The sequence below is a fragment of the Solanum lycopersicum genome, chromosome 8 (genome assembly GCF_036512215.1).
Source record: "Solanum lycopersicum chromosome 8, SLM_r2.1".
Taxonomy (NCBI): domain Eukaryota; kingdom Viridiplantae; phylum Streptophyta; class Magnoliopsida; order Solanales; family Solanaceae; genus Solanum; species Solanum lycopersicum.
The window spans coordinates 52,208,652-52,225,010 of NC_090807.1; the positions used below are offsets into that span (position 1 = coordinate 52,208,652).

The 16,359-nt window shown below is 37.6% G+C and overlaps 1 protein-coding gene and 2 long non-coding RNA genes across 3 annotated transcripts; all 3 read right to left on the reverse strand.

The window, feature by feature from the left end:
- Positions 1–54: 54 nt before the first annotated feature.
- On the reverse strand, positions 55–3,178 carry LOC138337747 (uncharacterized). The gene is made up of 5 exons (XR_011211147.1): positions 3,061–3,178; positions 2,703–2,811; positions 803–979; positions 385–670; positions 55–292 (listed from the first exon to the last, which is right to left on the reverse strand). It is a non-coding gene; the product is annotated as an uncharacterized lncRNA (long non-coding RNA).
- A 138-nt stretch (positions 3,179–3,316) lies between these two features.
- On the reverse strand, positions 3,317–4,039 carry LOC138337748 (uncharacterized). Its single transcript, XR_011211148.1, has 3 exons — positions 3,885–4,039; positions 3,554–3,619; positions 3,317–3,407 (listed from the first exon to the last, which is right to left on the reverse strand). It is a non-coding gene; the product is annotated as an uncharacterized lncRNA (long non-coding RNA).
- A 7,358-nt stretch (positions 4,040–11,397) lies between these two features.
- On the reverse strand, positions 11,398–14,675 carry LOC138338023 (uncharacterized). Its single transcript, XM_069288483.1, has 4 exons — positions 13,920–14,675; positions 13,087–13,856; positions 12,127–12,291; positions 11,398–11,473 (listed from the first exon to the last, which is right to left on the reverse strand). Exons 1-4 carry the CDS (start codon positions 14,673–14,675, stop codon positions 11,398–11,400), a joined length of 1,767 nt encoding a protein of 588 aa, XP_069144584.1.
- Positions 14,676–16,359: the final 1,684 nt, after the last annotated feature.

Here is a 16,359-nt window from a genome sequence, read left to right on the forward strand (position 1 = left end):
TCTTTTTCAATTTTTGCTTTGATTTCATTTCCTTCAATTTCTCCAAAATCCTCCCATAGAGTGAGGAGAAATTGACTTTTGCTGAAGTACCATGATAACGACCAGATGATAAGTGATGGTACGATTAAGTAAACAATAAAAGTGTTTACTTATTCAAAATATTTTCATTAAATGGGAAAATATAAGGCAAAATGGGCTTACTGATTGTCACAAATGATAATTTCTTGACACTTATGATTACTGCGACCTGCGTATTTTTGAGGACTACAACGGAGAACGATTGCCAGTATATCTGTGTATATAATAAAGAATGAAATGTTGTAAGTGTGTGTATCAGTAAGCAGGTATATTTTACTGTTGTTAAAGTTAATAGGGTGGATATACCGATTTCAACAGCAGAATAAAGCATCATGTGAGGAATGCGGTCAAAGGTTGTGAGATTCAGCTTGGTTGGTGGTGGAAGTGGATTCTCAACTCCATTAGATGGTGTGATATGTTCAATTACTGTTTCTTTGTCAAGAACCCAGTAAAATTTGTGTATCGGCTTGCCGTGTGAAGTTTGGGAGATTTTGACTCTTGCGGTAGAGATGAGATAGGTATTCACGAGTTTAAGCATTTCTGCGTACGGTTCAATTTCATCTACATACAGTACTGCCTTTATTTGGCATTCCTGAAAGTAAGAGTTGTAGAGATCTGAGAATAAGTTAAACTGTTTACTAAGAGTAAAATAAAACAAAAATTTTCATATGAGGTAAATATTAAAAAAGGAGAATATTCATGAGATTAAATGTAATGAGCTCACTTGTTCATCTTCCAAAATCAAATTTTGGAATCTACATTTCTTGTCAGGGCTTTCTCTCGGGCGTCCGATTTCCACAATTTGCACTTTGCAAATTTAATCTTGTGTTGTTAATGCTATTTGATCGATGTTCAATCTTAGTACCATGTTTGTTAGAAATATTTAACCAAGCAGTAGTATCTGTAAGATAACATAACTATTGAGTGAAAGTCCTTTCTTTTATGTGGTTGCATGAACATGAACAATTGAATTAGGAAGAACATGCAAGAAAATATTGTCCAAAATTGAAATTTTAATTGAAAATAACAAGTTTAATTTTGTCCCATATTGATTTTCTCCTTTGATGACAACTAAAATCTGCAAGAAAAATTGAAAATGGGAAGAGGGAAAACATGAAAAGGGGAAAAATACCTTAGAAAGAGAGCAATATTTTTTTTCTTCAATGGAAAGGATGACAAATTTGTGCTTTATGAGTAATGATGATGATGAATAATGAGTAATAATGTGTATATATATAATATATATATAGTATCTATATAAAAATATATACAATACAAAGTAGACACGTTATACTATATAAAAGTACAAGTGTCTTCTTTAAAATTGATAGATTTGGCAGCCAATGAGATTGTGCCAAAAAAGAGAAAAAGTTATTGCATTTGATAGTAAAATTTAATGATAAATTATATGTCAGAAAAAGAAGTTATTACATTTGAAAGCATAATTTGAATAGCCTTTGGTCCAAGTTTGTTTTTCAGCTCCATAATTTTATTTTATTATTATTAGATATATAAATTTGGAAATTGATAAATATGAAGTAGAAATAAAAATGGCAGAAATCACTTATCTTTGTTCAAGTATATGTATTGTGTATTTATCTTGAGTGATTGCTATGAAGTTGCCTTTTAGGATTTTTTGAGAATTTGTTTGAGAATTAACAATTATTGTAACTATATAAAATAAACTGAAAACCAGTATATTATTTTTGAGGTAACAAAATGGTCGTGTAGCAAGTTTTAACTCCTGTCCAAGTTAAATTTTACAGTTGGTATGTATATATATATAAAGCTTTCATGTCTGTAAAAATCAATAAATTACTACTTGAAATAGTAGATATTTTCTTACCTGGACATAACAAAATTAGTAAGACTTATTCTTTAAATTAGAAAGGACCACACAATTTGGTAGTGAACCAGGTCAGATATACTTGGTGATTGACATGTTTCAATTTGTCCAATGTTCTACTGAAGTTGTGACTGCATTCTTCAGCAGTATGAGGTCTAAGTGTTGAATCAAAAGGCAACCAAGAGAAAAGTAAAAATAGTTTTATATTCATTTAAGTACATAGCATGCAAATTCCCTGGAAACTAACTCACAAGCTAACTCACTGTGAATTCTGTAATCTGAATAGAGCAGTTGCATATACATGTGAGATAGAGATGAGCTATTTCTTCTATCAAATAATATTGATCATATTTCAATCTTGAATCATGATAGAACCAAACATTTATTCATGTTGAAGTACTAATAATTTGTAGTCTATGTGCAATAGTTGTCTTATAAGGATTTTTTATTATTATAATAAGCGCATAAGATCATACCATGAATCAAACATATAAAATACATATCAATAAATGTGCTATAAAATTTACTCTCTGTCATAGAGAAGTAATAATGAACACACTTCCTGAACGAATATATTCATTCTAGACCCATATCCCAACCTTAATGAAGAAGTGAAGATCACAACATTTTAAGAAGTTAGATGTTGGAAGTTTGAATTGTGGCACATAGACATTTGAAGAGGCCAACGACATCTCAATCAATGTAATGTGACATGTTTCATTTGGTAAAATATGAATTATCAAATGATGAGCACTATTGTGGCTATGAAGGAACTTACTATTTCAAGACTAAGTTCCATCGTTGCTGGGCGTAAATAGTGTGAAGTTCTGAGTATGGGCAAACAGATAATGTAGCATGTGGAATTGATATTGAGAAAAGAAAGATTCCTGCAAAAATCAAGTAAAATCATTATGCAGTCAAAATCTCAATGGTTAATCAACCATTAAGTGCTAACTCATTTAGAAGGAAAAGGATGATGGTTTCGAAATCGCATAAAAACATGTACAAGTTCTTTTTATTTTTAGTAAAACACGTGCAAGTTCAGGAAACCAATTCCAAAAATAGAGGAAGTTACAATAGAAATTGAATAATTACAGCATAGTAAAGCAAACAAAACATTCATGTAAAGTGGTTACCATGTTTTTAGCAGCAACATCTTTCTCACCACCTTGAACTGGCCTCAATGCAAGTTGAAGGTAGTCCCGCGGAGTTATTTTGCGGTTGTCCTCGACCCAATCCAAATGAAAATCCTTTTGCAGAAAATAAAAATGTATTTTAATAGTTTCATAAACAAGAACAGAAGAAAATCTACAGTGATAATAAACAAATTGTGAATTACTCTAGGCAACCAAATGAAGACTGGGGAGAACTGCCCAAGCTTAGAAGCACTGACCTTTCCTCCAGAGGCTCTAACATGAATATGCCTAGTCATTTCAGTGACAAGAGAGAGGCAGTCAAGCGCAACTTCATCGATACCTCCCATCTAAATTACAGGATTAAAGAGATTATCAAGACAACTAACAAACAAACAGACTTTAGCAACAAGGAAATTCACTGAATCCTGAGGGAGAAGGGTTGAAAATCGCATATCAAAAGAAGCAAGCGAAATCCAAGTTTAGTGCTCCTAACCTGGTTATATACAAACATACTTGAAAGAGGGACTGACAGGGAGAATATCTGTGTGCTATATGTACCCTGTCAAAAAGCAAAACAAAAACAGAAATTTGTTTGAAACAACAATAAAACAAAAATTTATAAAAGGCAAAAGTCAATGACTGGAAGGATAGAAAGGACAGAGGAAAAATCAAGGCATGTTGTAGAGTTATAGAGCTAGTTCCTTTAGTTTGTGAAAAGTTTAGCTATACAAAGGTATGACAATGTAATATAAAAGACATATAGCATGTTCTAGGTTAGTATCCTCTTTCAGAAAACCAATAATGTTAAAAGGGTGGAAACTAACCGTTTGATCATAAGCATCAATTCCTTCTGTGTCCAGCAGTAACAAGTTGTATTCTGTTCCATCAAGAGTTGTTCTCCTTAAAGGTGAACTCCACAGCCAAATACCTTTTGTGCATGCCGATGAGTTGCAGCCACTTGAAAATCGTTACTCCTGCCAAGAAGCTATTGGGCATATAACAGGCTCTCAGCTATATATTTTCAGTAAAGTAAGAAGAAGCACTAAGTTACACATGATAATTTACATGGGAAAGTATACAACTATAAGTTAATAATAATAAAGATAATTGTGATCTCGTTGCAATAGACCTAGTTAATTACATAAGTCAATGGAGTTTGTAAAAGAACAATAGCCAATGTACTATTGCTTTGAGTCATAATTTGACTGTGATTGATGTATGAAAAGTATAAGAAACATTCTTTACATAGAGTATGACAAGTTCATTGCACAAGGAAAAGAAAATAAAGAAATTACAGAAGCAACACAAAGGAAACTGAACAATGCCGAATGGTCTCCCCTCTAACATATAATTCCTGCAACTTTCCAAAACATAAAAGTAGATAAATCATGAGTTGATACTTGATTCACACAAGGTTTCAGATTTCTGCTTCTCAAAATGGCAAATTAGAGTATCCATCTTCCGTCTGAGGCTTAAACCCGTAAATCTAGGAACTATATGTTTCCATATATGGTGAACTCCAGTTGAAAGTTGAAATCCTCCAAAACATAGATTCTAATTTATCCATCATTTTATCATGATTTGTCTCTCTTTTGATCCTCAGAACAAGTGTATTTTTTTTACATCGAGTATAATCGATACCTTCCCAAAATTATCAAATACATGAAATTCTAAGACTATAGACAACCAATGATGATTTTCACATCCACAACAGAATCAGAGAGGAAAAGAAAAGATACATTACGGAATAAAGGATATCTTGTACGTGATTTCTACTACTTCAATAAGAAAAATAAAATGGAAAAGAGCTCACTGAACATTGTGTTTTAAATTGATGTCCAGCTTGGTGAAACTAAAAAATCATTAAAAATAAGAAGGGAGGCTTCAGCAAGTACGATACCTATATATCATCCATAAGTGTTAAGTGCATCTAATGCTTCAGGTGTGGAGTTCAATGGGGTAACTGTGCAGCAAGAAGACATAGAAGGTGAAAAATCTCAATGTAAAAGAGAGTAAAGAATAAGAAAAACAAATCAAGTTTTTTTCATCATTGAATGTAACATTTGAAATGAAGCATTAACATTCTTTTAAGCCGTTGAAGAAAAGAGACCTTGAATCAGGAATTCACAATCATACATTTATATGGCATCATCTTTTTAAGTTTTAAGAAATAGAGAGGCAATAACGAAAAAACACTCTATAAATCTGAAGAATGAGATTTTTGAAATGTGTACCTGAGTTAGTTGTTATTGAATCATGTCACCTCATGGCATGTGTTACAAATGGAAAATGGGGAAAAAAATCCTAATGACAGATTTTAATCTTGAAATTTCTGTACTCCCTTAGGAGAATACCACTACAACTGCAAGGTAGAGAGGCTCAATATTAGCCCACTTAACATGTCATGATAAAAGATGACAAATATACTATATAATTAAGTATTAATGTAGTATTATACCCAATCTAATACTTCACCAAGATGGAAAATATAACAGAGTGATGCAATGCAGGAAATAACAGTAGTAAGGTACATAATTTTGCATTATACTATAGAATGTCATGATAATTAGGAATGAATTTTTGTAAAAAAATCATTCGCCAACTTATTTTCATTGTAATTTAATAATTGTAATCCTAATCAAACTTAAGCTTTATCCAATTTTGAATCATCTTATGGAAAACGTCAAATGAACTGGCTGCAGAAATATTTCACTTAAACAGTTTTAAATCTTAGTTATAAGTTATATAAAGGAATCAACTATGAAAATCATAAGCCTAAAAATGTAAGATAAAATGAGGGGTATGTTGAAGTAAAACGTAAACCTAAAGTGTAAACTGTAAAATGTAATCAGCAAATTGTTAAGAAAATAGATCCAGTGACCTACACAAAGGTGAAGAAATAACATATAATACTTCTTTTGCCTTTCTGAGCGTCATAAAAAGATGTTAAAACACTTGAATTTTTTTTTAAAATAGCATCAAACATACTAAAATGAGGAAAAATCATAGCAGAAGCAAGAGAAGAAGGAGAAGATGACAACGCAGATTTTTCAAGTTTATATAGTACACTAACAACATCATTAAATAAAAATAATCCAAAAGCGCGAAGAACAAAAGCCCAAATAAACTCAGCAAAACATATATGTTAAATGTTGGAACACTGAAGAAGAAACATATAGACACCATTGACTGAAATCTGGTGAAAAAAACAGAACAAACCGCGGCTCAAAATACAACACAAAAAAAGAATCAGCGAAAGGCTAAAATACAATAGATATTCAACATCAAAATGAGATGCGAGAATGTCACGACCGGAATCTAGACCCCAGATGAGACCGGCGTCGTTGACCTCTCAGAGGTCGCAGACAAGCCTGCTTACGTCATTCTTACTTTACATAGATTAATTTTAGCGGAAAATTTGAAATTTTTGATTCTTTAATCATACTTGCTGAACATTCTTAACATTTCGTAATCGTTCATCATCAACCATCTAACATTTAAGAGATAAGCAACTGAAAGAAATAATTCATTAAGTATTAATTGTATATCGACCAAAATAGCACCAATACAAAGTTTGAACCAAAACAGGAAAGAAACGCTAGTGGAATATGCTCCACTAGCTCAACTCTAAAACTACGCTAGAATGTAAAACAGTAGCATCCTCGAAAGCATGAGGACCTACCAAACTCCGGATGGATACTGATGTCCGGATAGCTGCGACAACGAACCTATAGCTCTAGCGTCCACCTGTGCCTGCACCTAAAAATAGATGTTCGTATGGAATTAGTACACACTTGTACTAAGTATGAGTATATGCAAGTACACATCAGGGACATGCATGAGAAAGAATAGCTCTTTCCTAACAACATGATTTTTGGAAGTCAAGTCAGTGGACTTGCCAAATTGAGATTGGGAAAGTTATGCCATGAGGGTGACATGCATCATTATAATTATCGTATGGCACACAAAACATAACATATTCATATAACACATAACATATAACACATACTTTCTTTCATATTATTCATTCGTATACCATGAGACCTTATTATCATAGACTTAACTTTAAGACTTTCCAAAATGAGGGCTCAACATATGGGACCTCAACTAGGGAGCCTTCTTTAGCAAACACAGAGTCTGCTTCACTCATTCATTCGTATTTCATTTCAATTCATTCATAGGCCAGTGCGAACACCAGCTATACCTAGGATGTAGTTTAAGACTTTCATCGGGTTTGCTGTGCAATGATCAGGAATGACCTAATGTCATTACCTGAATCTAGCTCACCTCTTGATTATCCTATCCTAACACCTTCGGTATCATTCATTTCTTTATATGATTCATTTGAGGCTGGCCTCATTCATTCATTGGGAACTTTAACTTTAACCGACATAGATCATGTGAGCATCATGAAATCCAGTGTCTTCCCCACACCGAAAAGAGGTGAAATCACCGGCCAAAGCGATTCAATAACATGCTAGCGTATATGGGAATTTAACCCCGCCAGATCCCTATAGTGGCAATATAGGTTCAAAGACTAGGAGATGTATGGAGACCCATACCCGGCAAGCCGGACAGTCTCATCTCATGAGAATTACGTGAACCTCCGCCCTTCCCGAAAGAAGGCATCACCACTCATAGCTAGCCTATCGGTGCTCGGTATAAAGTTCCATTACATTCAACTCATACATCATAGAAGTTTGCTTCTAGTATGAGGACATCATAGCTCAATAGATGATTTCTCATCTCATCATTAGTATTAAGTGTTTTAAACTCAATATTTTTATTAGAGTATTCATAGAGACTGGTCTCTTCATTATCTTACACTCTCATTGGTGAGTATGTATCGGTAACATTTACTTAGGCTCATTTAAGATTGCTCTCATCATATGCATTAACCTCACATCATGATTGTCACCACATTCTTCATTTCATTACGAATATCTTAGGTTCACTTATTCTTGAACGTATGTTAAACTTATATATCTATACATACAAGCCATGAGGCTTCATTTATAGTTCGTTAAGTGAATTCTTGTTTTTCTAAGATTATGTATTACAAGACTTATGTATCTTGTATATATGCCAAGATCTTTGATTTTTGATCTAAGTAGATGACATTATTCTTGAATATTTTACTCACTTATGGCTTATGTATCAATACGGAGGTTTGGACACGAGAACCCAAATTTTGAATTATTTGGATATCATTTATATTTTTCATTGATTTTAGTTCTAATATTCATAAATTTAGAACTCTAAGTTAAGTCTCAACATTTTCGTGAAATAATAAATTTTCTATTTTAATTAGAATTCTAAATTAAATTTCAATCATTTACATGAAAGAATAATTTTCTAATTTAATTAGAATTCCAATTTAAATCTCAATATTTACATAAAAGAATTAATATTCTATTTTTAATTAAAATTCTAAATTAAATCTCAATGTTTACATAAGAGAATTAATTTTCCAACTTTAATTAGAATTTTAATTTACTATTATTATTATTTTTAATTAAATTCGCTTGAATAGGGAGGTTGTGGGTTCGAACCCCCACAGCCCCCCTTATTTTCCTCTTAATTTCGCTGGGAATGGAGGCTGTGAGGTGGTGGGTTCGAACCCCCACAACCTCACCTTTATTCCCTTAATATTTTTATCCCCCCTTCAGCCCTGAGGTCGTGGGTTCGATCCCCACGCCTTGCATTCCCCTTTTTATATTTTTTTTTGTTGCGAACGGGGGTCGTGGGTTCGATCCCCGCCCCCAGCATCCCTTTTCTGTTTTTTTTCTTTTTCGCGAATGGGGGTCGCGGGTTCGATCCCCGCCCCCAACATTCTCTTTTTAAATCTTTTTTTTGTTAAGGCAGCTGCAGGGAGGTCCTAGGTTCGATCCCTGCAGGCCTCAAAATGTTTTTTTTAATTCTTTGACATCCAAAAATTTCCAGATTCTTTTTAAACCTATTTCTAAGTTTTTGGAAATTTATTCCACTATTTTTCTGCACTTTTTCATCAAGTTTCACATTAGTTCTTAGGGAGATTTCATGGTTCATTCACTTCACTATGCTTCATCAAAATGAACATCACATTGCACACCCATTTCACACATAAAATACATGATAAATAAACAACTTATATACCCCAAAACAATGCTTAAAACACTGCCCTATACACACCCATACATCAACTTTTTCCGATCATATTTTGATGATCATTATCGCGATTTCCCGCACATAAACACATTCATATTTAATTTAAACACATCATTCATGCAAAAATCTAGCAGCACAACATACCCATCCTACAAATTCATTAGGGAGCTAAGGACAAGGACATACGAAGGGGAACAACCTTAGTTTCAAGAGTTTAAGAAACGTCCGAAAGAAAGTACTCTTGGAGAAAGAATTCCATGAGAGAAACCCATACCTTAATCGATGTTCAAACTTTAATGTTGCTGCCTGGAAAACTCCTCCAAACCACTCCCAATTCACTTCAAAGTATACCTCTCTCGACGAACCTCTCTTAGCCTTGACGTTTTGATTACTTTTTCTTTTGCTTAAAAATTTTTGTGAGTTCTTCAAACATGAAAACTGTTGATATTTTGGCAGAAATAATGTGAGGAAGATGGAGAACGTGAGAGAGGGAGTTAAGAAGCGTGAGAGAGAGAGGACTATTTGGATTAGGAGACTAATTCAAGAATTAGTCAAATAACACTTAAAATAAATAAATACAAATCTGTTTTTTATTTTATTTATTTATTCATTTAAAACGTGAAAGGACAATTACGCCCTTAAATACTTATTTATTCTTATTTATAAATTTTTTTTTGAATCGTTACATTATCCCCCCCTTAGGAACATTCGTCCCCAAATGACACTACCGTTACACATCATAATGCCAATCAGATCAAAACTTAATTGCTATGTACAATCAGCCAATAGCAACAAATACGAAAAGATAAGGAACTATAGTCTTACGAGTAGGAAGCTTAACCTCAAGAGTTGAAAAGATGTGGATATCGGGATCTCATGTCGGCCTCAGCCTCCCACGTAGCACCCTCAACAAGATGGTTTCTCCACAATACATTCACTGTGACAATCTCCTTGTTCCTCAGCCGCTTGACCTGTCTGTCTAAGATCTCAACAGGTATTTCCTCATAGGACAAGTCTTCACCAACCCCCAAACCTTCTACAGGTAGGATTGATGCTGGGTCACCTAGGCACTTCTTCAACATAGAGACATGAAAGACTGGATGAACAGAAGCTAGCTCCACAGGCAATGCTAACTCATAGGCCACCTCACCCACGCGCTGTAGGATCTCATATGGCCCCACATACCTCGGACTAAGCTTCCCTTTTCTACCAAATCGCATCACCCCTTTCATAGGCGATATCTTCAAGTAAACTTGGTCACCAACGTTAAATACTAAGGGTCGCTTTCGGTTGTCTGCGTATGACTTTTGTCGGCTGTAAGCAGTAGCCAACCTGTCCCTAATCATTCTAACTTTCTCCAAGGCCTCATGAATGATCTCTGGACCCAAAATAGATGACTCTCCAACCTCGAACCACCCAACTGGAGATCTACACCTCCTACCATACAATGCCTCAAAAGGTGCCATCCCAATGCTGGAGTGATAGCTATTATTATACGAGAACTCTATCAAAGGTAGATGGTCATCCTAATTACCTCTAAAGTCAATCACACACGCTCTTAACATGTCCTCCAATGTCTGAATAGTGCGCTCTGCCTGCCCATCTGTCTGAGGATGAAAGGCAGTGCTAAGTTTCACCTGCGTGCCTAAGCTTTTCTGGAAATATCTCCAAAAATGCGAAGTAAACTGAGCTCCTCTATCTGAAATAATAGACAAAGGGATCCCATGCCATCTCACAATCTCATCAATGCAAAGTCTCGCGTAATCCTCGGCCCTGTAAGTAGACTTCACAGGGATAAAGTGGGCAGACTTAGTCAATCTGTCCACAACAACCCATATAGAGTCATGCTGCCTCCTAGTCCTCGGAAGACCAACTACGAAGTCCATATTAATGGCCTCCCATTTCCAAGTCGGAACCTCAATAATCTGAGTCAGACCACCAGGCTTAAGATGCTCTGCCTTAACCTGCTGACAATTAGGACACTTAGCCACATAGTCTGCAATATCCTTCTTCATGCCATCCCACCAATAAATCTGCTTAAGATCATGATACATTTTTGTGGAACCTGGATGTATGGAATATTTGGAACCATGGGCCTCTGTAACAATCTTGGTCCGTAAATCATCTACATCTGGTACGCACAACCGATTCTGGTATCTAAGTATGCCATCATCTCCCAAAGCAAAAGACTCATTCATTTTTAACAACACTGAGTCCTTCATCTCCATCAACACAGGATCGAGATGCTGACCCTTTTTGACTTCCACTATCAGGGATGATTCAGAACTAGGGTGAACTGAAACACCTCCACTAGTAGAGTCAACCAACCGCACACCCAGCCTGGCCAGTCTGTGTACCTCTTTCACTAGCTCCTTCTTCTCATCCTCAACGTGGGCTGTACTCCCCATGCTCATCCTGCTCAAAGCATCAGCCACAACATTAGCCTTACCTGGATGATAGTGCACATTCATGTCATAATCCTTCAGCAGCTCCAACCATCTGCGTTGCCGTAGATTCAACTCCCTCTGTGTGAACACGTACTGGAGACTCTTATGATCCGTGAACACATCCACGTGTACTCCATATAGATAATGCCTCCATAACTTCAACGCAAACACCACAGCTGCCAACTCCAAGTCATGAGTGGGATAATTCTTTTCATGAACCTTGAGCTGTCTGGAAGCATAAGCTATCACCTTACCAGCCTGCATAAGAACACATCCCAAACCGACCCTAGATGCATCACAATAGACAGTGTAGTTCTCGCCACTCTTAGGCAGAGTAAGCACCGGGGCTAAAGTGAGTCTGTCCTTGAGCTCCTGGAAACTCTTCTCACAAGTATCCGTCCATTCAAACTTGGATTTCTTCTTTGTCAAGGTTGTAAGTGGGGCAGCAATGGAAGAAAATCCCTCCACGAACCTGCGGTAGTAACCAGCCAATCCCAGAAAGCTACGGATATCGGTGGGTGTAAGAGGCTTTGGCCACTTCTTAACTGCTTCAGTCTTTCTGGGGTCCACTTCTACACCTTGATCGGACACAACATGGCCCAGGAAGGTCACTGATCTCAGCCAGAATTCACACTTGCTGAATTTGGCATACAACTGATGTTGTCTAAGTACCTGCAAAGTTAGTCTCAAATGCTGTTCATGCTCTTCCTTGGTCTTAGAGTAGATGAGGATGTCATCAATGAATACTATGACGAAAGAGTCAAGGTATTCACGGAAGACTCTGTTCATGAGGTCCATAAATGCAGCAGGTGCATTCGTGAGACCGAATGACATAACCAAGAACTCATAATGACCATAACGGGTACGAAAAGCTGTTTTTGGGACATCCCCATCCCTAACCCTAAGCTGATGATACCCTGAACGAAGATCAATCTTAGAGAAGAAACTAGACCCTTGGAGCTGATCGAACAAATCATCAATTCTGGGAAGTGGATACTTATTCTTTATAGTGACTTTGTTGAGCTGCCGATAATCGATACACATTCTAAGGGTCCCATCCTTTTTCTTTACAAACAACACTGGAACGCCCCAAGGGGATATGCTCGGCTGAATGAAACCCTTATCAGTGAGATCCTTTAACTGCAGCTTCAACTCCTTGAGTTCTGCTGGAGCCATTCTATAAGGAGGAATTGAGATTGGTTTAGTATCAGGTTCTAAGTCGATACCAAAGTCAATCTCTCGAAGGGGAGGGACTCCAAGCAAATCTTCAGGAAACACATCTAGGAATTCATTTACTACAGGCACCGAGTCTATGGAAGGAACATCATGATCTAAATCATTAACACTCACTAGATGACATAATAACCCTTTGGCCATCATTTTATTGGTCTTAAGATTTGAAATCAAGGGGTTAGGGTGAGTCGGATTGTACCCCTCCCAGACTAACTCTTCTTCATTAGGGAAACGAAACCTCACCACTCTACTACGACAGTCCAAGCAAGCATAATGGTTGTGAAGCCAGTCCATGCCAAGAATAATATCAAAATCATGCATGGGTAACTCAATCAAGTTTGCACACACCCTGCCACTCACAACTATTGGGCAATTCTGGTATACCCTATCAGCTTTCACATTTTCTCCTAAAGGTGTACTAACCACTATAGGATCATGCAGGACTTCAGGTAGTACTTCAAAAGTAAGGGCAAGTAGAGGAGTCACAAAGGAAAGTGTAGACCCTGGATCAAGTAAAGCATAAACAGAAGTTGAGAATACTTGCAGCATACCTGTGACCACATCAGCGGACTTCTCCTGCTCCTCCCTACCTTTCAAGGCATAAAATATGTTCCTCTTCGGAGGCTCGGCTGCTGCTGCATTATGTGGGGTAGGCCTAGGCTGAGCATTACCCCCAGCCTGACCTCTGTTCTGGGGACAGTCTATGACCATGTGTCCACTCTTACCACAACCGAAACAGGCATTAGTGCACTGTCTACATTCTCCAAGGTGAGTTCGGCCACACTTAGTACAAGTCTTCCTTGGATGCTGCATCTCACCTCCATTGCCCCTCTTGGGTTCGGGTCTGCCTCCTCTAGGCGTTGTATTTCTCTGAGGGTCAGAATTTCCAGCACTCTGTTGCCCCTTCTTGAATTTGGGCTGCTCGCGGATGCCAAAATTGTTTCTATGGCCTCCATGGCTGGGACCTGCCTGATCTTGAAGCCTAGGCCTCCTAACATCACGTACACCTCTCCTCTTTCGGCTGTCCTCTACCTGCTGGACATGCATCATTAATCTAGAAAGGTCCATATTATCATGGAGCATCGCAGCCCGACAATCCTCCTCCAGGTATCCATTGATTCCTGTGAGGAATCTGCTCATCTCCTCCCTGCTGGTAGAAACCAAGGGAGTAGCATACCTTGATAACTTCACAAACTTCAGGGAATACTCCCTGACAATCATGGATCCTTGCTTGAGGTTGATGAACTCCTCAACCTTGGCCTCTTTCATCTCTCTAGGGAAGAACCTTTCCAAAAATGCTGTCTTGAACAGCTCCCAGGTGACGGGCACCCCTTCTAGGACACGGCTATCTCGCCACATTTTGCACCAAGTCTGTGCAACATCTTTGAGCTGGTAGGAAGCCAACTCAGCCTTCTCAATATCAGTGGCCCCCATGGCTACCAGTATCTTATGCAACTCGTCTATAAATTCCTGAGGATCTTCTGAAGTCTTAGCCCCTGTGAAAATTAGAGGATTCATCCTCGTGAAGTCTCGCAGTCTGTCAGCTATGCTGCGAACCGGTGGGTTTTCCCTCAGAACATCCTGCCGGTTGAGTTGGGCAGTCATAGCTTGGGCCTGCATCATGATGGCCTGTGCCATCTGGGCTAGAGATGCCCTCACCTCCGCATCAGCCAACCCAGCTGGGTTCACTGGCATGGCCACTCCTTCAGCTGGAGCCTGGGGTGGATTCTGATTACCCCTAGCTGCTACTGCTCCCGTCCTCAGACCCTTAGTTCCCCAAGTATTCATTCTCTGAAAACAACAAGGTTGATGTTAGACACGTTCGTAACACCAAGAATTCAAACATTAGGAAAAGCACAATAAGATCAGAAGAAGGGAAGTTTTCCTACGCATCATGCAGTCTCTAATCCAGGATAGTGGTGCACTTCACTACCATGACTTAGAAACTACTCAATGTGGTTGATGTGAACTCATTATTCGAGGAATTTAACCTAGCGCTCTGATACCAACTTTGTCACGACCGGAATCTAGACCCCAGACGAGACCGGCGTCGTTGACCTCTCAGAGGTCGCAGACAAGCCTGCTTACGTCATTCTTACTTTACATAGATTAATTTTAGCGGAAAATTTGAAATTTTTGATTCTTTAATCATACTTGCTGAACATTCTTAACATTTCGTAATCGTTCATCATCAACCATCTAACATTTAAGAGATAAGCAACTGAAAGAAATAATTCATTAAGTATTAATTGTATATCGGCCAAAATAGCACCAATACAAAGTTTGAACCAAAACAGGAAAGAAACGCTAGTGGAATATGCTCCACTAGCTCAACTCTAAAACTACGCTAGAATGTAAAACAGTAGCATCCTCGAAAGCATGAGGACCTACCAAACTCCGGATGGATACTGATGTCCGGATAGCTGCGACAACGAACCTATAGCTCTAGCGTCCACCTGTGCCTGCACCTAAAAGTAGATGTTCGTATGGAATTAGTACACACTTGTACTAAGTATGAGTATATGCAAGTACACACCAGGGACATGCATGAGAAAGAATAGCTCTTTCCTAACAACATGATTTTTGGAAGTCAAGTCAGTGGACTTGCCAAATTGAGATTGGAAAAGTTATGCCATGAGGGTGACATGCATCATTATAATTATCGTATGGCACACAAAACATAACATATTCATATAACACATAACATATAACACATACTTTCTTTCATATTATTCATTCGTATACTATGAGACCTTATTATCATAGACTTAACTTTAAGACTTTCCAAAATGAGGGCTCAACATATGGGACCTCAACTAGGGAGCCTTCTTTAGCAAACACAGAGTCTGCTTCACTCATTCATTCGTATTTCATTTCAATTCATTCATAGGCCAGTGCGAACACCAGCTATACCTAGGATGTAGTTTAAGACTTTCATCGGGTTTGCTGTGCAATGATCAGGAATGACCTAATGTCATTACCTGAATCTAGCTCACCTCTTGATTATCCTATCCTAACACCTTCGGTATCATTCATTTCTTTATATGATTCATTTGAGGCTGGCCTCATTCATTCATTGGGAACTTTAACTTTAACCGACATAGATCATGTGAGCATCATGAAATCCAGTGTCTTCCCCACACCGAAAAGAGGTGGAATCACCGGCCAAAGTGATTCAATAACATGCTAGCGTATATGGGAATTTAACCCCGCCAGATCCCTATAGTGGCAATATAGGTTCAAAGACTAGGAGATGTATGGAGACCCATACCCGGCAAGCCGGACAGTCTCATCTCATGAGAATTACGTGAACCTCCGCCCTTCCCAAAAGAAGGCATCACCACTCATAGCTAGCCTATCGGTGCTCGGTATAAAGTTCCATTACATTCAACTCATACATCATAGAAGTTTGCTTCTAGTATGAGGACATCATAGCTCAATAGATGATTTCTCATCTCATCATTAGTATTAA